The sequence below is a fragment of the Cervus elaphus genome, chromosome 7, assembly GCF_910594005.1.
Source record: "Cervus elaphus chromosome 7, mCerEla1.1, whole genome shotgun sequence".
Taxonomy (NCBI): domain Eukaryota; kingdom Metazoa; phylum Chordata; class Mammalia; order Artiodactyla; family Cervidae; genus Cervus; species Cervus elaphus.
Window position 1 is genome coordinate 28929796 of NC_057821.1, and position 22763 is coordinate 28952558.

The 22763-nt window shown below is 49.2% G+C and overlaps 2 protein-coding genes across 3 annotated transcripts; one reads left to right on the forward strand and one right to left on the reverse strand.

Annotated features, from left to right (window-relative positions):
• Positions 1-887: 887 nt before the first annotated feature.
• Positions 888-5981, reverse strand: PRR3 (proline rich 3). Of its 2 annotated transcripts, XM_043908058.1 has the most exons (4): positions 5765-5981; positions 4992-5054; positions 2437-2727; positions 888-2157 (listed from the first exon to the last, which is right to left on the reverse strand). In XM_043908058.1, exons 1-4 carry the CDS (start codon positions 5868-5870, stop codon positions 2051-2053), a joined length of 567 nt encoding a protein of 188 aa, XP_043763993.1. In that variant the 5' UTR covers positions 5871-5981; the 3' UTR covers positions 888-2050. The 2 variants fall into 2 exon arrangements, with proteins under 2 accessions (XP_043763993.1, XP_043763994.1); XM_043908059.1 differs by lacking the exon at positions 4992-5054.
• Positions 5982-6967: 986 nt separating this feature from the next.
• Positions 6968-14480, forward strand: GNL1 (G protein nucleolar 1 (putative)). Its single transcript, XM_043908046.1, has 12 exons — positions 6968-7105; positions 7524-7689; positions 8046-8182; positions 8348-8499; positions 8614-8685; positions 9630-9837; positions 9991-10086; positions 10381-10575; positions 12957-13135; positions 13214-13376; positions 13617-13757; positions 14128-14480. The coding sequence occupies exons 1-12, from the start codon at positions 7033-7035 to the stop codon at positions 14367-14369; spliced, it is 1824 nt and encodes a 607-aa protein (XP_043763981.1). The 5' UTR covers positions 6968-7032; the 3' UTR covers positions 14370-14480.
• The last annotated feature ends 8283 nt before the right edge of the window (positions 14481-22763 follow it).

Genomic DNA, 22763 nt, shown 5'->3' on the forward strand with positions numbered 1-22763 from the left:
CTTGGTTATGCAAGCCAACAACCCTGAGAAATCTAAAATACTTTCATTTTGACCTATTTCCAAATGTCCACTTTTCTTCCACTCTGCTACCCAAGTCCATACCAACAACTCACTTAGACTACCCAAATTGCTAATGCCATTTTCAAGCTGGCCAGCTCCATACAAAGGTGATCTTTTTGTAAAACCAATCTATGATCTTACCTGCCTAAAAAGGCAGGTATCATAGGCTCTTCAAAGGCTTCTGTCTTATGACCCACATCCTTATATCCTGCAAGGCCCTGAGTGCTAGCTCCTCTTCCTTCTCCCTGACTTCCCACTCTTCCCATCTCCTCTTAGCAACACCTCTGCCTGGATTCTGCTCTCCCACCTCGCCTCCTGCTTGTCCTCAGAGCTGTCTCAGCTGTCACCTCCCCAGACTCATTATTACGTATTCCCCCACGTTTCGCTTCTTCACGGCACTTTTGACAGGTACTTTACACATATTTGTGACTTGACGAACATGTCTCCTCTTGTAGATTTTAAATTCACTGATTTTGGCTCTCCGTTATCTCTATAGTGTCTTGTATGCCGCCTGGCCTACAGGCACTCTACCAGTATTTTTTGAAAAATTGCTTGTCACCTCCACTCTATAAACATAACCATAAACACAGATAAAATGTTTAAAAATGACGCCATGGACAGGCCATTCCTTTCTCCAACAAAACTTAGCCCTTGAATATAATGCAGCTGGTCCGGTTGATCTCCACAGGGTAAGGGGGCCCCGCTAGTTTCTTCAGACTGGGAGAAACATCTGTCAACATTCTAAATGAAGCATACACTGACTCCAACAAGAACAGCCTCCTCTGCACTTCGAGAGATGGCCGCAACACAGGGATTAAAGAAAATGCTTGTTTCCACTGCGTTTATTACTAATATAAAAAAATGTTAAAAAAAAATTCATTCTCAGTTCTCCAACGGCTCTCATCCCTCCCTCTTGCCCACACAACTCCTGACCCATTTCCTCAGGGCCAGCTCAAAACTGAACCTGTTCACTGCCGTTTTCACAGAAAACAACCAGTGCCAGGGATGCAGGGGAAGAAGGTTGGAAGAGGGCGACAGTACTGTCCGAGTTCCACCCACAGGTAGGCCAGGTGGAGATTCACAGAATTCAAATGAAACGGCTGGTGGCCTCACAATGATGCAGTCTAACTAAAATGGGCTGGAGAGAGGAGAGGCCCATCTGAGCCTTTAGACGACATCTCTCGGGCCTGTGTCAACCCCGAGAAACTGACATGGGGAGGATGAGACGACCAGGGAGGCAGTCTTGTGGAAAGTTTCACAGTTCTCCCTCGTCGGGAGGTGGGGAAAGTCTAGAGGGCACCCACGGCCCCACGCATTTTGGCAGAAAAACTTACTCTAGTGTTGGGAAGTCACGAAAATGCCACGGACACTGAGAAAGGCTATGGGGGTGGGGGGCAGGGGGATGCACAGTTTCACAAAGCACAGTGATCACAGACCATAGCGGTGGGGATCATGCTACTGACGCAGAAACTACCAGATCCAAGAGCGGGGAACGTGGCCTCTCAGGGAGTGACTCTGCACCAGTCATCCACACTTGACCCCAGGTCAGCCAACCGGGTGAGTGTCACAGGGCCGCTGACCACGCTGGGGGGAGGGGTGTCACACGAAAAGGACTTAAAAACAAGCAGCGAGGAGGGAATGGTAGCAAACTGCTCCAGGGCTCTCAGGAATCCAGGGCGATCCCGGGGGCTGGGTGGACAGATGCACAAGAAACAGCACCAAAGAGGTTTCCTGTTCTGCAGTCACCGGCGAGGGGGAGGACCCGGGAGGCAGGCGCGTGGAGCAGCGATGGTCCTGGAGACGTCTCTGGAGGCTGGGTCAGAAGAGTGCACGCCGCACACCAGTCATGGAACACAGCTCTGGACCCCCAGGGGCAGGGGGCAGTGAGGGTGGTGCGAGGAACAGCCTCACGGTGGCCGTCACAGGGCCACAGGGAAGAACGTGGCTGCCAGGTCAGGGGCTCCTTCCAGTCTGGGTGGGGAGGACAGTCTCACAGCGGAGGGCCGTTGACACCTGGGTGGTAGAAGGCACAGAGGTCCTCGTATCGACAGTGGCCCTTTTTGGCGAAGTGTCGGCAGACGGGGCGGCCGGATTTGTCTGTGAACAAGCGAAAATCGGGCAGCTTAAAATGTAAGCACGAACAAATCTAACAAAAAGCAGAGATAGAGAAGGCGGTCAGATTTCCTACTCGCTACCATTTCCGGGTATTATGGAATGACAGTCTTTCTCGCGGGAGAACGAACATTCAGGGCTACTCCTACTTTAAAAGGACAAATGACAACCCAAAACAGAAGAGCCACAGGTATTCTAGGCATGAGGTTGCTCTGGGAGTGATGGGTATTAAATGTGTGCAGGCATAAAAAAAATGGACCTCACCTTCCATAACCTGGGGTCCATCCTTGGGTGGGCAGGTATTCTTGATAAGAGACCAGCTTTTGAGCCTTCGAGGATTTCTCTGTTCTTTGTGAAAGCCTCCCCTGGAGGGACCCCCATGGCCTGGCCCAGGAAAAGGAGGCTCGGCCTTGACCCCCCACCAACCACGACCATACGGGCCAAACCTGGGGCCGAGGCCTCCCTGAACTGGGCCTCTGCCCCGGGGAGGAGGTGGGAGACTCAGCAGTGGTGGGATCACTGGTCCCCTTGATCCCGGAGGACCTCTGTGAAAAGCTGAAGAGAGAGACACGGAAAGATGATCAATGGCCAGCTTAATACAGATAATGAAACCCTGATTTTGTTTTAAAAACATTTTATTGAAGTACAATATACACACCAGAAATACACAATTTTAAGTGCACAACTCAATTATTACCAAGGTAAACACACCCGTGTTCCCACTAAGACAGGCTAGAGAGGGGATAGAGCCTTATTAGCCCTTCAGAAGCCCCACCTTCTTGTGCCCCTCCTCCCCTACTATCCCACCCTCCTCCCCCAAAGTAACAGCTATCTTAACATCTAGCACCATAGGTTAGTTTTTGAACTCTGCATAAAGGAAATCATACAGTCTGCATTGTTTTCTGTCTGGATCCTTTGGCTCAACATAGTGTTTATGAGATTCATCCAGGTTGCTCGTAGCAGGAGTTCCTTCATTTCCACTGCAGTGTAATATCCCACTGCATGTATGCACAACTGATTTAGCCATTCTACTGATGGTGGACATGCTAGTAGATTCCACATTTTTGTTACAGTGTGGGGATATAATAAAAAAAATGCTGCTATGAACATTTTTATATAAGTCTTCAGTACACACATGGATGCATACGTAGTAGAGGTATTATTGGATCCTTGAGTATATGTATGATTTCATTTACGAAATTCAAAAGTTGGGTTGTTCCTATTCACACTCCCACCACCACCATAACCAAGCTGTTATTCCTTGACAACACTTGGTAACGATCTTTTTCATTTTTGCCATTCTGGTGGGTGTGAAAAGCAGTCTTTTGTTTTGAAATTGTGATTGTAACCTGTAACATAAAACTTGCCATCTTAAGTACTTTAAGTGTATATCTCTGTAGTGTTAAGTAAATTCATGTTGTTGGAAAACAGATCTCCAGAACTTTTCATCTTGCAAAATCAAAACTTAGTAGCTTCTAAACTCTTTCCCTCTTCTCCCCCCAGCTCCTAGCAACTACCATTCTACTTTTTGTTAGTATGAATTTAGTCACTTTATACACTTCAGATCAGTGGAACCATACAGCGCTTTTTTTTTGTGACTGGCTTAGACTCAAGGTTCATCAGTGCTGTGGCCTGCTACAGGCTTTTCTTCTTTTGAGGGTCAGAATCATATTCCATTCTATGATTAGACCACATTTTGTTTATTCATTCATCCATCAATGGACATCTGGGTGGCGTCCATATCTTGTCTACTGTGCATAGTGCTGCTATGAACATGGGTGTGTAAATCCCTCTTCAAGATCCTGCTTTCCATTCTTCTGGGTAAACACCCAAAGTGGAATTGCTGGATCACATAGTAGTTCTATTTTAATTTTTTGATGAATCTCCATACTGTTTTCCATTGTGGTTTCACCACTTTACAATCCCATCAACAGTACACAAAGGGTTTGGTTTCCAAGTTATATGCTTTTATCTTGCCCTTACTTGATGACTAATGATGCTGAGTTCTTGTTCATGTTTTTGGCCATTTAGATCTCAGTTTTTATTAGGTGGCAGTTCTAGTCTTTTGCCCACTTTTCTAACAGATTGTCAGAGAGTTTTTTATACATTCAAGATTTTAACTCTTTATTGGTTATATTTGTTGCAAGTATCTTCTACTCTATGGCTTCCTATTAACTTCTTAATGGTGTGATTTGATTAATAAAGTTCGTTATTTCTAATGTAGTTCAGTTTATTTTTCCTTTATGCTTAGTGTATTGCTTGTCTGTTTAAAAGCTCTAATCTACTTTAAGACCATGAAATACATTTGTTTTCTAAACTTATTTCTTTACCCATGAATATCCAATTAACCTACCATCATTTGCTAAAAAGGCCACTATTTCGGTTCCATCTTCAAGAATGAAATAGCCATATGTGTGTGGGCCTGTTACTGGACTCTTTATGCCATTCTGTTAATTTATATGTCTATTTTTGGGCCAATACCACACTGTCATAACTGTTACAGCTTTAAAATAAGTCTTGATATTCAGAGTAAGCCCTTCCCCTTAAAAAACTGTCTTTGCAATTTCTCACCCTGATCCTTTGCATTTCCATACAATAATGTAGAATGCTTACTTCTACAAAAACATTGTAGGGATTATAAGTGGGAATGCAATGGATCTCTGGGTCAATTTTGGAAGAACTGTCATTTTACAACATTGAGTTTTTCATTTAAGTACAGAAATCTTGATTTTTTTTTTTTACATCCCTTGTGGGTTTTAGTCCCTCCCTTGCTCCCTTTTCAGGACCTAATCAAAGGATCAGGGCCCCTTTCTTCTCACCTGACTTGGGATCACCAGGCTTTCCATTGGCCATGGGGGGAGGGCCCAGAAGGCTGGGTGGTCCTAAGGGTAGACATGAAAATATGGTCATCAGAATAGACTAAAACACTGATGATCCTGTTTTTATATGCTTTTCTTCTATTACTCATTTCTTAATCTAACCAGTAAAGCCAGGAATATTCTCAACAGTGTTATGGGTTCTGACGCCCATCTATTTCCAAAGCGTTTTCAGGATTTGCAAAGTGGAGACTCAGTCCTGTCACCGCGTATAATGAGAAAACGATACCTACAAACTTTCTCTCTCCCTTACTTTGTTGCTATCCAGTAGATCCTAAGTGATTCCAGAGGTAAACCAATCCCTCTCTTCAACTGCTGGCCAATCAGATACCTCTCCCCCAACCCCACCCGCAAGGAGTTCACAGAAAGCTGTACTTCCACCTTCCCCATGCAAGTATGGTCACAAACTGTCATCCCAGTCATCGCAATCTGCAACCTCTCTGGGGCCCCTCTCCCCTGACGTTTTGCGGCTGCGCACATAAGTTCTTTATCTCCTCTCCCTTCTTTAGAAAGGTTTAGAGGCCAGTTTGAAGCTGATGATTCAAGAAAGAAAACTCATTTAGCGTTCCATCCCACACAGGATTCCCCCCCCAGCCCCCGCCCCAGCGCGTGCGCCCTTCCTCTCGTTAAAGCCCTCTCGCCCGCATCTTTTAAGTCCCTAACCCTTCGCCTCGACAGGCTGACAGGCCTGTGCGCACCCCTCCGGGGCTCCTCACCGATGGGGCTCCCATCCTCCTCGTCTCCAGTCTCATCCCGCTCTGGCAGTGGGGGCTGCTGCTGCAGCTGCTGCTGCTGCTGATTCTGCTTCTTTCGTTTCGGCATCGTGGTTGCGGCAATGGCTGCAGCGGGATTTGGAGGGCAGTGAGGAAGGGGCACGCTGGGATTCTGTTTCCGCTTCCGGGGGGGCGGTGGACACTGAGGCTGAGGCTCCCGCCATTTCACTTCCGGAAGGCTGCGGGGAATCTTTGTGCGGCTCTTCTCGCATCAGCCGCCTCCCGCAGTCTCTGCCAGGCAGGGCAGCAATCTCAAAGGTTTCCTTTGCTACGTTGCTATAAACGCTTTGAAAAGCGTTGCCGGCTCCTCCCCTCGCTGAAAAAAAAAATCCACAACCGGTTGCTCCTCACAGCCTGCCATAGAGTCGACAGACTCTCAGGCCAGAAGGCCTGAGAAGAGAGGGCTGTCGCATCCTGAGATCGCCATATCCGGTCCCCGGTTTCTATGGTAACAGCTGCAGGCACAACTTGGTGCCCTATGACCTCCCTCCAAAAATCCTTGTCCCACCTGCGTTTCTCTCCTCGGCGGCGCTTGCACTTATGATCTGTAAGCCTGCTTCTTATCATCATTCCCACAAGGAATTTGGGTCCCAGCAGGGCGCTGCCCAGGGCTCTCCAGACCGCCACCCGCCCTTCAAGACCTCTGACCCGGCCCCCATTGTAGTTCAGTAACTCTGCTTCCTTCCCGGGACGCGCAGTCGCGCCTTTCCTCTAAGGCCCAGCTGGAGGATTGGAAAAGTAGCGTATGCGCGTCCACGCCCCTTTCTCCCCAGGTGGTAGGACCCGCCCTCCGCTCCACCGCCCCCTCCAGGTGAGTGGTATCTTCTTCCCGGCGCGCAAGGTAGTGATGACACGCGTCCCCCCTCCTCTGAAGGCGAATTGGTAGCGTCCGTGACGAAGTTAGCCCGATCCTCCCACGCGCGCCTCCTTCCTCGCCGCCGCAGCGCCCTCTCAGTGCCACTGGCTCTCACGTGCGGGTAGCCTACCCTGCATCATCCTCTCGCCTCGCTCTCACTGGGAAGTGACTGTATTTCCCCCGTTGTCTTCCACCCGGGCCGCCCGGGCGCAGCGGCCCGGCCCGCCCGCTGACGTCACCTTCCAGCCCCGCCCCCTCCAGGGTCCCGGGCCCTTGCAGCGGGGGCTGCCCCGGGGGGAGTCAGTTGAGGCGGCGGGAGCTCGGCGGAGGGCGGGCCAGGTGACTGGTCCGGGCCATGCCGAGGAAGAAGCCTTTCAGCGTGAAGCAGAAGAAAAAGCAGTTGCAGGACAAGCGGGAGCGGAAGCGAGGTCAGTGCGGGAGCCAGAGGAGGGGGCGGGGCTCGGACTCCCGCACATCTGGAAGGAGGGGTGTGCCCGCCTCACCTCTGGGAGGCGTGGGAGGGGGTGGCGGCCGCGTGCCGACGCGCGTGGGCGACCGCGAAGGGGATTCCCTCACCCCAGCCCCCTACATCTGGAAGGGGTGGGGAAGGATGGAGAGTTGGGGGAGGGGAATCCCTCCAGCTCCAACGGGGCGCCATCCCCGCAGATCCCTGGAGGAGGAGTGCCTCCCCCCACGCACATCCGGGAGGGTCCTGGGCAGAGTAGGTGGGAGGGCCCGGTCTCAAAAGAAGTGCGGTGGTGTGGGGAGGAGCCAGGCCGACCGGGGAGGGGGTCTTTTGGCCCCTGAGAACTGGCCAGCACTGGCGTCACCGGCTCCTCCCCGCAGGGCTTCAAGATGGGCTGCGATCCAGTTCCAACAGCCGCAGCGGGAGCCGAGAGAGGCGGGAGGAGCAGACCGACACCTCGGACGGGGAGTCTGTGACCCATCACATCCGCAGGCTCAACCAGCAACCTTCCCAAGGGCTGGGCCCGCGAGGCTATGACCCAAATCGGTGAGAGTGGGCGGGGGGCTCTGGCCCAGGTTTCCCCGCCTACCCGGAAGTCAGAGCGTTGGGGGAAAAGCGGGCTGCTGCTGGTGGAGGCTTGAAACTGGAGATGGGGGGAGGGCTGGGATGCCACGGTTCTCAGCGGGCCGCTGGGGCGCAAGGGAAGCTTGTGGAGCGGGCCACAATCTTCCCTTCCGCAGAGCCTGGAGAGAGTTTGGCTTTTTCTGGACGAAACTTAGGGGAAGGCCTGTTGTTGCACGAAAGAGATTTGGGGGAGGGCCGACTGAAGCGAGACTTGAAGTCTGGAGAGAAGAGTTTGTGGCCAAGGATTGCGATGGATGCTGTGGTCCCTTCTCTGTTAGATACCGGCTGCATTTTGAGCGAGACAGCCGGGAGGAAGTGGAGAGGAGAAAGAGAGCTGCCCGGGAGCAAGTGCTACAGCCCGTCAGTGCGGAGCTGCTGGAGCTGGACATCCGGGAGGTCTACCAGCCCGGCTCTGGTGAGGGAGAGCTCAGCGCCTGGATGCTTGGGATAGGCAGTGGGCTGGGGAAAGGAGTTTGTAAGAATAAGAGCCGACTGGGAGGAAGAAGAGGTCTGGGAGACAAGCACCCTTGAGTCTTGAAACTATCTCAAAACTTATTTGGACTTTTTCTTGATTACTCAGTCCTGGACTTTCCCCGACGTCCTCCTTGGAGCTATGAGATGTCTAAGGAGCAACTGATGAGCCAGGAGGAACGGAGCTTCCAGGAGTATCTTGGGAAGATTCATGGGGCTTACACCTCTGAGAAACTCAGCTACTTTGAGCACAATCTGGAGGTGAGAATTGAGTGGGGACAGGAGTGGGCATAGTCACCCATGGCCAGTTGGTTTGAGTCAGGCTGCAGAGTGACTCTGGGCTCAAGTTCTCTTCCATTGATACTGTCTTTTCAGACATGGAGGCAGCTGTGGCGAGTGTTAGAGATGTCTGATATTGTTCTGCTGATTACTGATATCCGACATCCAGTGAGTCCTGGGATGAGGGTGGGCAAGGGGCTGGAGGGAGGGAGGTTCTTGTGGGGTAAAAGGCAGGGGCAGTAGTTGGGAGACAGAGAGGTAATCCCTTCCATTCCAGTCTCCTCTACACTGCTGAAGTCTGCAGTCGGGAACTCAGTCTTTATTCATCAGTGTCAGAGCCTGTCACTCCTCCTCTGGCCAACTGCCTCTCCTGTTCTTTAATCCTTTGATGGAAAACTATTCCTGTTTCCTAGCACATCAGGGCTAATAGGAAGTCTCAGTGTGGCGCTCCAGGGAAGCCTGTGAAGTGGGCTTCCCTGCCATATGTGTCACTACAGAACTCAGCCTCACTTGGGATGCTAGGGTAAGTGGTTAAGGCTCTAGACATGCTGCTGGACGGCTCTCCTGTGATCTGGCTGTGCTACTTCACTGTTGTTCTCCAGCGGGGGAAAGGGAGGTCTGAAGTCTGTGTGGACATTTAGGTTGGAGGTCCTTAACATGTACACATACACTCCTACATACTCGGAGACATACGTGTGCATTCACACACTCAAACAGCTACACGTGCTCAATGCAAACCTCACACGTGCATGCCGACACATAAGCTTGTGTACACATGTAGACAGATGTGTGTAAAAATAGATATTAATTTCTCTCCTAGCCCTCATCCCTGTGAGTGATCCTAGCATTTACCCCCGATTGCTAGGTCCGTCTCCTTGTTTTTAGCTAGTTACCATCCCTAATCAGGCCCCAGGGAATGCCCAGAAACAAACATATAGGTGATGCCCACCGCTGCTGTCTCCCTAGTTCAGTTTGGCTGATCTGTCCTTGTTACCCCAGGATCTGCTACCGCCAGGGTCTTCTCTCCAAGCTGTGCCTGCTGAGTAGGGTGCTGCAGGCAGAGAGCTCTGGGTTGACCTTGCATCACTCCCTCCTCTTACATCCTGTTCCAGGTTGTGAATTTCCCACCAGCACTTTACGAGTACGTGACTGGAGAGCTTGGGCTGGCCCTGGTGCTTGTCCTGAACAAGGTGGATCTGGCCCCGCCAGCTCTCGTGGTTGCCTGGAAGCATTATTTTCATCAACACTATCCCCAGCTCCACATTGTCCTTTTCACCTCTTTCCCTCGGGATCCCCGCACCCCACAGGACCCTAGCAGCGGTGAGTGGGCAGTGAGGAGGGCAGTGTGGGAGATGTGGGGGGGAGGGCAGGGGACAAAAGGGAGGACCTGATCTGGGGTCTGAGGATGGTGGGAGAGAGGGGGCACCTGAGCCCCGTGGGGTGAGCTCATGCTTTTGCACCCTCTGATCTCAGTCTTGAAGAAGAGTCGGAGGCGGGGAAGAGGATGGACTCGGGCTCTGGGGCCAGAGCAGCTGCTGAGAGCCTGTGAAGCCATCACTGCAGGGAAAGGTATGTGCCCCTTCGAGGGGAGGCATGGGGGCCAGTGGTGGGTACCCAGGGCCCCAAATCATTTTGCTTACCTTCCCTCGGCTGACTGCCTTCAGTCTTGCTGGTGCGTTTTAGAAACTCAGAAATGCACCCAATTCCAGGGTGGGGTCAAGCGAAGGCGGGGGAGGTTGCTGTTATGCAGCTTGGCTCTGCGAGATCCAGAGGGCGCCACACCTTGGCTGTGCAGAGCACGGTCTCCGCCGTTGTGGACGCGGCCCTGAGGGAACCACCTCCTCTTTCTCCTTCCCTGCACAGTGGACCTGAGCAGCTGGCGGGAGAAGATTGCCCGGGATGTGGCCGGGGCCACCTGGGGTAACGGCTCCGGGGAGGAGGAGGAAGAGGAGGACGGGCCGGCTGTCCTGGTGGAGCAGCAGACTGACTCAGCGTTGGAGCCGACGGGCCCCACTCGGGAGCGCTACAAGGACGGGGTGGTGACCATCGGCTGTGTGGGTAAGGAAGTAGCAGCTGCTTAGGAGGCACAGGGTTTCAGTATGTGGGAAATAGAGAAGGTGGTCAGGTCCCTTTAGGCTCCAGGGTCTCTGAGGCCAGAGGACGCTGTCTGCTATGGCAGAATGATCACAGGACACATGAGTTAAGTTTGCCTTCTCAGCTTATTGATCTCGAGCAAGGTATCTACCAACTCTCAGTCTCAGTGACTCTGATTTGAAAAATGAGGACAGTGATGCTCAGTTAAAAGAATGGATGGGAGGAAATGGGAGAAGAGTGTAGAGAGAGCTTAACAAAGTCTGACAAATTGTGATAGTAGTAATAACAATTGTTAAAATTGTGTGATGCTTGCTGTGAAGTGGTCACTGTTATGTAACTTACATATTAAGTTTTTTAGTTGTAGTAATTAGTCCATCATAAATCATAGCAAGAGCTTAGCAAGTGTCAGGTTCTTTCTTGGTCTTAACTCTTCTAGTCTATTGTAAAGAGAATCTTCTCTTAATTCAGAGCTTTGTCTCTGCTCTCAGTGGGGGATAAAGGAATGTAAATGGTAGGGATGAGCGAGACAAAGCAGAGAGTGTGGTCAGAGGCAGTCTCAGTCTAGGGAAGAGGTGAGACTTGCTCAGAACAGAGGCAGAGATGGGGAGATAGGTCAGGATGTAATTTGAAGGTAGAAAACAGGAGATTGCTGAGGAGTTGCACTTGGGTTGCGTAAGAGAAAGCAAAGAATAAAGAAGGACTTACAAAGTTTTATACTGAGCAGTGGGAACACTGAGGTAGGAAGACTGGGAGAGGAGCAGATTTGGAGGGATTGGGGAAGGGAATCAAATTAAGTTTGAGAGTCTTTTTAAATATCCCAGGTGGAGACGCTGACTAGGCAGTGGGCCAAGAGCTTAGAGGAGAGGACTGGAGATTTGAATTTGAATGAGATTTAAACTTGGGAAGCCAGTAGTGGACATAAATGGTGATTAAAGCCATGGGGTGGGATGAGATGTGGGAGAGGAGATAGATGGAGAAGAGACTATGCTAGTATTTAGAGGCTGGGCAAAGGAGAACGAAATCAAGAGTATTCCAGCAGGCAAATGAAGAAAGTTTGGAGAGGAGAGGAGGGCTCAGTCGTGTTGACTGTTGCTGACAGGTCAACAGCAGTAAGAACAGAGACTTGCTCAGCAAGTTGGGCAACATGGAGATCAGAGGTTTCAGTGGGTGGAGAAGAGAAAGCCAGATTAGGATGGCGGACGAGAGGATGGGCAATGACATGGTGATGTTGTATGAGAAAGGAGCTACAACAGCATCCGTACTGTACAATCCCATTTGTGTAAGGGTCCAAAGCTGTAGAACTGAACTGCACCAACCATTCAGGATTCACAGGCCATAGAAGTGAAAGGAAAGTGAAGAAGCAGAATTCTGTACCCCTGGGGATCAGGCTTCCAGGAGCACAGGGAGAGGGTTATGATCAAGAAGGAACAGATGGGGCCTCTGAGGAAGTGAGTCACTCTGGGCTCAGGGGTGGGTGATGTGGGGATTCATCAGGCCTGCTTATGTTTTACATATTTTGTGTGTGTGTTATAATTTATAGTCTCAAAGAAGATGGCGTGAAGAAGTGGTGACAAAAAATAGACAAGTCTTAAGGAGTTTTACTATAAAGGGGACAGAAGAATGGGGTTGTCAAAGGAGAGTTGTCCCGCCAGCCCCTTTCGAGAGGAGATACAATCAAGGATCCCATGGCTATGGAGGGCTAACTGTACTGTTGCATTTTATATAAGGGACCTGAGCCTCCCTGAAGTTCGGTACCTGTGGATACCAAGGACCAGCTGCGCTTGAGTGTGTTGTAAAGAGAGCACAGTCAGCACCAGGGTGCATCTTTGCCCAGCCTCAGTCAGCCGCTGACCAGGCAGAGTTGCATTTTACGAGGTTGGAGTTTTGCCAGATAACTAAGAAGTAGGGGAGAGGCAGGGCCAGGGAGTTGAAGCTCCTTGAAAGGGACTGGCTGTTGCGCTGGACCATGGAATCTAAGTTGAGTAAGAAGGGAGGTGAGGGCATGAGCCCATGTTGGTCAGGGTCAGAGGCTCATTGGAATAGAGGATCCAGAATAAGTGAGCTGGAAAGGTGAGGTGTCTGGGCAGAGAGAGAGGTGCTTGTAGGTGGGATTTGGAAGGTGTGAAGTGACAGGCCCAGGGTAAGACCACAGAAGGGGGTGGAGGAAACCTCTGGGAGATCCTGGCGCTGGGAGGCCAGAGCCTGGTTTGTAACTTTTGACGTTGTACCGCTTTTGTCCTTTCTTTCTGTGCCTTAGTCTCCCATTCATCTATAGCTACAGCACCGTGTCTTACCTGTCACAGAGTAAGGATCTTGTCAGTGTTAATTTTCCTTGTCTTCCTTAGGTTTCCCCAATGTGGGCAAGTCCTCGCTGATTAACGGGCTGGTAGGCCGGAAGGTTGTGAGTGTCTCCAGAACCCCGGGCCACACCCGATACTTTCAGACCTACTTTCTCACTCCCTCCGTGAAGCTCTGTGACTGTCCTGGCCTTATATTTCCCTCGCTTCTGCCCAGGCAGTTGCAGGTACAAGGGCAGAGGGGCCAGCAGTGGGGAGAAGGCAGGAGATAGAGGCAGGTGCTGAGTGCTCTTACCTCCCCTCAGGTCCTGGCAGGGATCTACCCTATCGCCCAGATCCAGGAGCCATACACCGCCGTGGGCTACCTGGCCTCCCGGATCCCCGTGCAGGCCCTGCTCCATCTGCGCCACCCAGAGGCCGAGGACCCTTCCGCAGAACACCCCTGGTGTGCCTGGGACATCTGTGAAGGTGGGCTCCATATGCCTGGCTTTCCTCCCCTGGCCCTGTCTCCTCTCCTGTTCTTCCTCAGAGGTCCTGCCATCGTGATGGGGCAGCTGGCTGGTCACCCATAGACTCATGTCTCAGGGCCAGCAAGATCTCGGGCCTGGAATAATCTGGGGGAAACTGGAAGGACTGTATTAGGGGTGTGGGATGATGGTGACTGGGCTCGGTTGATGGTCTTCCATCCCCATCCTTCTCTCCCTCCAGCCTGGGCAGAGAAACGTGGTTACAAGACAGCCAAGGCAGCCCGAAACGATGTGTACAGAGCGGCCAACAGCCTCCTGCGGCTGGCGTTGGATGGCCGCCTCAGCCTGTGTTTTCATCCCCCGGGCTACAATGAGCAGAAAGGTCAGTCAGCTGGTGATCCTCCCCAGCCCCTGCTGTAGGAGAGGCAGGAGGGTGTGGGCTTGTGGCCACACTGTGTGAGGATTCGGATTCTGCCCCCATCGGCCAGCTCCGTGTGACTAAGCAGGTCTGAGATGACTTTAACGATCTACAAAACCCCTGGCAAGGAGGTGGTCAAGATGGGAGTTAATGTGTGCAAAGCTTCTGTTCTGCGCGCAGCACAGGAGAGGGTGAATGAATGAGTGAACAAATGAATGCCAGCAGCTATAAAAATGGTTGTTATTCTTAGTCTTTGCCTCTTCCCCATCTTTGCCTGGCATTAGTGTCTTGCTCAAAACTCTTCCCCCATTCTTTTTCTGTTTTGGTTCCCCAGGCACCTGGGAGTCCCATCCAGAGACCATGGAGCTGGTGGTTTTGCAGGGCAGGGTGGGGCCAGCGGGTGACGAGGAGGAGGAGGAAGAGGAAGAGCTGAGCAGCTCCTGTGAGGAGGAGGGAGAGGAGGACCGGGATGCGGATGAGGAGGGGGAAGGGGATGAGGACACCCCAACCTCGGCTCCAGGGTCCAGCCTGGCCGCCCGAAACCCTTATGCCCTGCTGGGCGAGGACGAGTGCTGAGTCCCTGCCCTACTCCATCTCCCCACCTCCCCAATATCTTTGCTTTTGGACTGACCCGGGGGTCTCTCCCGTCTGCCGCCCCAGTTGTGAATAAAGATTGTCTGCTTTGTAGCCCCTTCCCTAGATGGACTGAGGTGAGAGCAGCTGTCTCAGGCTGACAGCTGTGGGAGGCTGGCTGCTCTTCCTTCTCTTTTCGTGCATTCTCTTTGCAAAAGAAGAGTTCTCTTAGGAGTTAATTCAGTGGGTTCTGAGGCCCAACACTGCTCCCTCTGCTCACTCTCCCACTTGTACCTTAGGAAATGTGTCATCAACTTGGGGAGGGGAGGTCACTTCAGGCTTCTGAGGCCTGGTCAAAATCCAGTCCCCTTTGGGAATTTGTGCTGGTCCCTCTGGTGTTGTAACAACCCCTGTGCGCCCCCTGCTGTCAGTCCTGGGTTATACCAGGAACTTCTGGGAGAAGCAGCAGCAAGAGATGTCACAGCTGATGTCTCCAAGTGAGATTTTTTTAACAGGATTTATTCAAATTCAACAAATATTTACTGAGGTCTCACTGTGTGTCTAGACTTATGCTAAGCACTGAGCATATAAAGCTGCACAAACAGGCCTGACCTAAATATACAGACTGGCCGTGATCGAGACCTCATTAATCAGGCACCCAACTTTTTGGATTAAGATGGGTGTATAATGTTCTCCAAATCCTTAGGGCTCGCACGGTATAATTCTAGAACTTCCTGTTGGTGGAGATACTTAGCTAAGACTTGATGCTTGTGAAAATGTTAATTAAATGTGTACGAGTAGTCTTAATTACTGGCAAACAAATAGGGTGCACATTTATGATCTGAGCAGAAGAACCCTGTAAGTGCAGAATTAAGTCTCATTATAGAGCTTTAACACTAAGGGTGTACTAGATTCATATGGGAGGGCACACAACCAGCCTCCTGAATCCCACTTACCCTGGTTTGGGATGGAGCCAAGGAGACCCAGTGCACAGTCTGGGCTGTCTTACGATAGTAGGTGCAGTTCAGCAGAGGTCAGCTCTTCTGTGAGTCAGGGTGCTTTAGGCCTTGCTGTACATCTCCCTTGATAAGCAAGCAGCTGGACTCCTAGATTTCATTCTTGGAGAAAAGGAAGAATGGGCTTTGGTTCACTGGCTGCCACAATGCTGTCTGGGTTGGGTGGTAGCAAAAAGCGTTGTTTGATAGGTTAGCCGTCAGGGGTAGGGGTGAGGAGAAGAGGGCGTATGATTCCTCTCTCTAAAACGTTCTGTTCAGGTTCTGGGTCTCAGGCTGCTTTTCATTCCAGCAGAGACCCAGTCACCCCAGGAGCAAAAGAGGCTGAGGTGAAGTGGACCATATTTGGGTCATTTCTTCCAGCTCCCTCCTCCTCTGGTCCCAGTGAGGACATAAGCCCTGGAATTTGCATTCCAGTGCAGTTTAAATACAGCATGTGAATGTGTGCAAAAGTTGCCCACAATGTGCTGTAGAAGAGACAAGGTTTCAGTGGAGAGAAAAACCCACCTGTCTCCCATCTTGCACTTTGTACCCTCAGGGCTAGGTCTGTTGACAGAAAAAGGGGGACCCTTACTGAGCATCCTGTGAAGGTTCGTAATGGTCAGGGAAGCCCAGGGGACTTCTCTACTGCTGGAGGTGGGATGGGGACATCAGAATTGTCTCAAAAAGTGGAGAAAAGTGAGAAAAATCAGAATTCTATTTATACCCTTGTCTCTGCGCCACTTCTCTTCACTTGTCTTTATCTTGTTCTGTCTCATGAGTTTCACCAGGAGCATTTGGGAGATCTGGGGGTGGAGGTGAAAGTTGAGACCTGATGCTGGAGGGGAAGCCAAGAAAGAGGGTTTTTATGCTGAAGACCTGGACGGAAGCAGCGCTAACATCCCTAAGGGGCTAGAGATGACAAATGATTCTTCCCAATCAGTACTCACTCTGTGGGAAAGTAACACTGGGAAAAGAACTATCTTAGCAACAAACAGATTTGGGAGGAGAAGGATAAATAATAACCCAATACCAGTGCCTGAGGTTGAAACTGACTAAAAGGGGACAAAGGAAACCAGGGATCCAGTTCTGAAATACCCAGGACTCCTGTCCTCACCCCCTCCTGGGACATATCCACTCTGGAGACACTTGATGTGGAGGTCTCAGGCTCTGGGAGTGCACAGCTGGCCAGTCTCTTCTCTTGATGGCCAGAAGCTAGTGCTTCTTATTCATGCTGCAATTCCATTTAGATGTTGAGCAACTTCTGAGCTTCCCTTTTTCTAGACTGAGTTCCAGTCATGGTTCTGGGACAAAGTAGCTGTGTGTGGTCCAGAGTAGTTCATTGATACAATCAACAAAATTGGTTGAAAACAATGTGTGTCAGGCATGCTGAGTTCTGGGACAAAAACACTGAGTGAGGCATAGACCTTACCCTCCAAGAACAGAACAGCCAGACACTAATGATACAACTCCATAGCACCATGTAAATTACAAAAAAAAAAAATAAATAAATAAAATTGCTGTACATGAGTATTGAATTATAACTAAGTAAGGTGGCTGGAACTATAATCACCCCAAGAATCCATTCACCAATCGAACATTTGTCCATTTGTCAACAATTACTATTTGCCAGTCACTGCTAAGTGGTAAGTGATACAGAATTAGTCCTTTTGGAGCTCACAATTTATTGGAATATGAAAACAATTTAATAATTACCCCAAAAGTGTGATAAGTGCTGTGCGAAGGGTGGTACAGGGTTCTGTGGGGTAGTGGTGGCTTCATGTAGAAGGGTCTTGTGATGCTCCTCAGAAAGAAGTGGAGGACAGAGCTAGAAACTGTGATTGTATAGCAAGTTATATAAGACTGGGGGAAAAAAAAATCAGTGGTCTGTGGTAAAGAATTGCTGTGGGAACACCCAACAGGGGCCAGTCTTGGTGAGTCAGAGAACGTCTCCTAGAGGGACAGAGGTCCAAGCTGAGGCCTGAAAACTCAGCAGGAGTTAAGGAGTTAGGGAAAGAGCATTCCAGAGGGGACAGCAAAGGATAGGAACAAGCGCGTGACAGCCTGGAAGGCGGACTGGTTCAGCATGGCTGGGGCAGAGGGTGCAAGGGGGAAGGTGAAGCTGGAGAGGTAGGCTTGGGTGAGCTCTTGCTGGGCCTCGTCAGCCTTGCTAAAGATGAAGGCTTTATCCAGAGGGGCATTGAAGAACTTCAAGCCTAAGACCAAGAAGGAGAGATTTGTGCCTTAATGTCAGTTCGGTTGCACTGCAGAGACTGGTTTGGAAAAGGGAGAGAGATCAGACTTTTGCAGAGATCCCAGAGAAGGACTGGAAACCAGAATTAAAGGGCTTGGGGGAAGAGAGGTGTGGCTGCAGATGGATTTGGGCATACAGGTGGGAGGAGGGTAGCTGAGATCCTTGAGAAGAGAGCTGAGGAAGAATGTGGAGAATATATTTATAAAAGGGAGGGCAGGGAAAGAGGAACCAGCAGACAGGATAAAACCTCGGAAGTGTGGTGCACTGAAAGCCAAGGAAGGAGGAAGGAAGGGCACAGTGGAATGCTGCTGAGGGTTAATGACAAGAAGGAAGAATGTTCACTGGGTTTGGTAAAAAGAAGCCTTCCTGGTCTTGGTGGGAGCAGCTCCATTGGACAGGTGGGATCAGAAGTCCCAGATGTCAGGGGATTGAGAATAATTTGAAGGAAGGAAGTGAAGGCAGTGGAGAAAAGGAGATAATTTTTAAAGAAGTTTGGTTGTGTTTGGAGGGAGAGAAAAATGGAGAGAGCAAAGTACATAAAATCGAGGGAAAAAATGCTTTTAAGTTTTGAACGTTTTAACACACTGTTTAGAAAGAAGGGTTGAGTGGAGGAGGAAAGACTGAAAATGCAGGAAAGTGGGGATTAGTGATGGAACAAGCCCTGGAGAGCGGGCGGGGGCGGCATTGACAGTCCCGGCGCAGGGATTACCCTCCCACGGGAGCCTGGTGGCTTCTGTCGTAATCGGAGGAGACAGCGCTGACATTCAGCCGGTTTGCACTGGTACTGTTCAACCAGTTACTAAAACACTTCTGTACCAGTTAGTAAGTAGTATAAGAGTAACTGCAATAAGCAGTAAAAATGATTAATAAAATACATTATAATATGAACTCATCAGTTCAAGTAATAAGAGATCGCGACAGCCATTGGTAAAATGGGCTTCCCGCTGTACCTGAGACGCTTCGCAGCGCCTTCTTGCCGGTGGGGTAGCGTCACTGCAGGCTAAGCGGCTGCTTTGAGCCTTATTAAACTCTTTAAAATTGCCTGTTCAAATTATCTTTGAATTACGGAGTTGCTATTGCTTCTAAATAGTTTAGCTTCTGCTTCGATTTTCTTGCTAGTACATTGTCATTCTTGCATCAGTAGTAAACTTCAGTGTTTTAATATTTACAAATTCAAGAATTTTTAACAAACTATTAAAGCCAAACTTGAATAAAGAGATAAAGTTTGAATATGTCTCTTAATGTGCCTTCAGAAATATCATAAATGAGAATGTTTTGGTTCCACGGGAGAACAAAGGAGAAATATTGATGAGGTGCTGCTCATGATGTCTTCTGTTACTATGTTAAAAAAAAAAAATCAAAATTCTTTCCTTAAAAAAAAAAACAATCAAAATTCTTTCCTTAAAAAAAAAGATCAAAATTCTTTCCAACGTTTTGTTTTGAAAATTGTCTAACACACAAACTGGAAAAAAGGACAATAAACACCCAAAACACTCATACAAGGATTTGACAAATCCTAATATTTTGCCACTAGTCTCTATCTTGTTTATCCTTTTGTCTGTCTACTTATCTTTTTTTTCCCCTAAACTGATTGGAAGCAAGTTGCAGACATGCTCATTCATCCCTAAGTCATCAGTATATGTTTTGCACAACCACACTAGACTTACCATGTCTAATGAGTTAGTAATTCCTAATCTAACCAGTCCATCCTAAAGGAGATCAGTCCTGGGTGTTCATTGGAAGGACTGATGGCTGAAGCTGAAACTCCAATACTTTGGCCACCTCATACAAAGAGTTGACTCATTGGAAAAGACCCTGATGCTGGGAGGGATTGGGGGCAGGAGGAGAAGGGGACGACAGAGGATGAGATGGCTGGATGGCATCACCAACTCGATGGGCATGAGTTTGAGTAAACTCCAGAAATTGGTGATGGACAGGGAGGCCTGGCGTGCTGCAATTCATGGGGTCGCAAAGAGTCAGACACGACTGAGCGACTGAACTGAACTGAATCTAACCTAATATATTCAAGCTTTCCCAATTTAAATATCTTTTACAACATTAAATAAACAAACCAGGAATCAAGTTCCACACATTGTTCTTCGTTGTGATTATGTCCTCTTCTTTCTTTCTTTTTCTGACCACACCACATAGCATGTGGAATCTTAGTTCCCTGACCAGGGATCAAACCCTCAACTCCTGCATCCCTGCATTGGGAGAGAGAAGCTTTAACCACTGGACTGCCAGGAGGTCCCTCCCCTTTTCTTTTTAATCCAGAACAGTCCAATCTTCATAAAATTGACTCTTTAAAGAGACTAGGGCAGTCTCTTCTATAGAATATACTACATTCTGGATTTGTCTTATAGCTTCTGTGTTGTCATTTAACTATTCTTCTAGCTCATATTTTTTTTACTAAAAATTTAGATTCTAGTTACCCAATTTGGAGACTAATTCTTCAAAAGTGCTGCATTTGTCACATTGTTTCACATTGGAATGCACATAATAGGAGGTCATCCCATAACTAGTGATGTTAAGTGTAATCAACTGTCCTATGAAAGTAAAGTGTTCCCCTTTGCAGTTAGCAAGTTATCTGCATGGTTCTTTGACACAGTGATTTTTTTTTTTTTTGCTACACCTTGCAGCCTGTGGGATCTTAGTTCCCTGAGCAGGGATCGAACCCAGTCCCCTGGCAGTGAGAGCCTGGAGTTCTAACCAATAGGCTGCTGGGAAGTTCCTGATACTGTAAATATTCTAAAAAACTTTCACCCAATAATTGGCATCCATAGTGACCCTCGCCTGAATGAGTTCATCAAGGGTTACAAAATGGTGCTTTTCTACTTCTCCCACTACTCCATTTATAAGGAGGTATTTATCTGGAGGGGAGCTTTCCCTTATCAACTGGAAAAGGAGGGTTCCTTCTAAAATGCCATGATAAAGGCTTAATTATTTCCATTTAGTTACCAATTTTCAGAGTAAGCTGGTGGTATATTAATCTACAAAGGTAGAAAGTTACAGTCTTTTTTTAAAAAAAACTTATAGGTTCCCGGTTTTTATCCATCTAGTATTTTCCAATCATAGCCATTATTCCTTTTGTTCTCAAACTGTACCAAATGTGTACAGTAGGTGCCCTTTTAAGCTGACTCCTGTGTCCTTTTGACATGCCCCAGAGTTGTCTGTGACTACTTTCTTGCTTCTGGCATGACGATGTCCCAGGCTCAGTTTTTACTTTCCCAAGCTCCAAACATGGAATTAGACATTTCTTCAGGGAGTACTGGTTCTTTTCATGAAAAACGGTATATAGAAACCACTATTTAGATGCTGGGAGAGCTCATTACTGCAGGGGTATCACTGCTTTAAGACACTTTTAGTGTTAAGAAAAATCATGAATTCCTATTGATATTTCCAATTCAAATTTTATAATTTAACTTTTTTTGATGTATTTAATATCTTTCATCAGGATAATTTAAAATTTTAATAAGCTTGACATTTATCTATTTGCTTTATCCTAAAATATTCATAGTTTCAAAATTAGTCTTTAATACTACTGACAGTAAAATAAGTGAAATTTAATATTTTTATTTGCTGTTCTTTTAGTCTCTAGAATATTTACCATGAAGGATGTACAGTGTACTGTATTTAAATATCACCTGAGGGACTTCTCTGGCAGTCCAGTGGCTAAGACTCCATGCTTCCAAAGCAGGGGGGTACCATTTAGATCCCTGGTGGGAGAACTGAGTTCCCACATGCAGGTAGGGTCTGCAGTCCAGGTCTTTTTTGTCCCCCTCACTCCCTTGCTTTGCTTGCTAGACTGCCAAAGCGGCTGTTCCCTTACTCCACCGTGGGCTAGGTTTCCATGCCTCTCACCTCCCTCCCCCGTTTTATGGAAAGTCCAGGTGGCCTCAAACTCACCAGCCTATAGCCTCTCCTGCCTTCCTTGGGTGGTCCTGCTCCAAAATGGGCCTGTGAGGAGTTGCAGGACAGTCTGTCAGCTGGTCCCTGGGGGCCCAATATTTGTCTGTACCTTCTGCACTCACCGCCCCGCAGCACAGTTCAGGGCTTTTTGAGCTACAATCCCTGCTAGATGTGCTTCCCCACTGTGGACAGTGTGGCGGGTGCGGGGCATGCCAAGGCTGAATTGGAGGCCTGGGGCCTGAGATCCCTGGGGGGTGGGGTAGGGTGCGGTGGGGTGGGGGATAGTCACTTTTTCCCAAGAAGAGGGGGGAGACCCGGCTTTATGAGAGGCACTGGATGGAAACCCAGAAGCGCAGTTTTAGTCCGGGCACTGTCTCCCTTGGGACCAGTTAATAAGTAAGCCGTAGTTAGGAGGGCAAAGAAAAATGAATTTCATTTTTTTCTCCGTGTAGCTATTTTCAAAGGCTTCCTTGTCTGGGCACAGAGTGGTCTGTCCCACACCTTGTTCTTCCAGGGAAATAAAGTATCAGGTCGAGCTCCCCCCCAGAGCAGCCAGAACTCACTGAGGACAGAGCTGCTGATCCTCGGGTGCTTGGATACAGAAGAAAACTGCACCTCGGAGGCTCCACCTGCCCTGGGGGTCCTGTGCTTGTAGTGCCCATAGCCTGGTCACCCTCGGTGGAGTCGGGGGAAGTTTCTCATCTCTTCTAGGAGCCTGACCCTTTGGTCCCAAGTTTCCCCATTCTTCATGTCTAGTCTCACTTGCCCCAATAGATGTTTTTGGTCATTGAAAGGACTCATTCCAGGTGCCCCAGTCAGCCAGGCCCCTATTTGAGAAGCTAGGAGGTGCAGGAACAGTGGAAGGGGTCTCTTGTGGGTGAATTAAACATTTTTTGTCTTCGAACTGATCTTTGAGAAATTTAAATTTAGCTTATGCAGTCCATCTTGACTACAATGGTCAAGAGTATTTATTTTTGTCGCTGGGAACAATCCCCAGCTCTGAGCTCCATGCCATCCCCTGAAACCTCACCTCCACCCAGGCCTGCCCCAGGTGACACCCTCATATTCAGGTAAAAGGGGAAAGGGGCCTGGATTGGACAGAAACAGCAGAATCCCAGTCCTTTTGAGGTCGCTATTTTGAAAGGCTGGGAGATAGGAAACAGAATGGCCAGGACGTGTGGCCAGAGCCCCGCTCCACCCACGCCACCCCCTATCCCCGCCCCGTCTGCCTCCTCCCCTGTC

What these genes read in the sequence shown, in the direction of transcription:
- PRR3 (XM_043908058.1), bottom strand. Translation starts at nt 5,870, where the DNA reads ATGCCGAAACGAAAGAAGCAGAATCAGCAGCAGCAGCAGCTGCAGCAG. An exon ending in GCCTGGTGATCCCAAGTCAG is followed by an intron (nt 2,728 to 4,991) that starts GTGAGAAGAAAG and finishes CTCTCTCTTCAG; the next exon opens with CTTTTCACAGAGGTCCTCCG. An exon ending in TGGACCCCAGGTTATGGAAG is followed by an intron (nt 2,158 to 2,436) that starts GTGAGGTCCATT and finishes GCTTGTTCACAG; the next exon opens with ACAAATCCGGCCGCCCCGTC.
- GNL1 (XM_043908046.1), top strand. Translation starts at nt 7,033, where the DNA reads ATGCCGAGGAAGAAGCCTTTCAGCGTGAAGCAGAAGAAAAAGCAGTTG. An exon ending in ACTTTGAGCACAATCTGGAG is followed by an intron (nt 8,500 to 8,613) that starts GTGAGAATTGAG and finishes CTGTCTTTTCAG; the next exon opens with ACATGGAGGCAGCTGTGGCG. An exon ending in TGCCTGGGACATCTGTGAAG is followed by an intron (nt 13,377 to 13,616) that starts GTGGGCTCCATA and finishes CTCTCCCTCCAG; the next exon opens with CCTGGGCAGAGAAACGTGGT.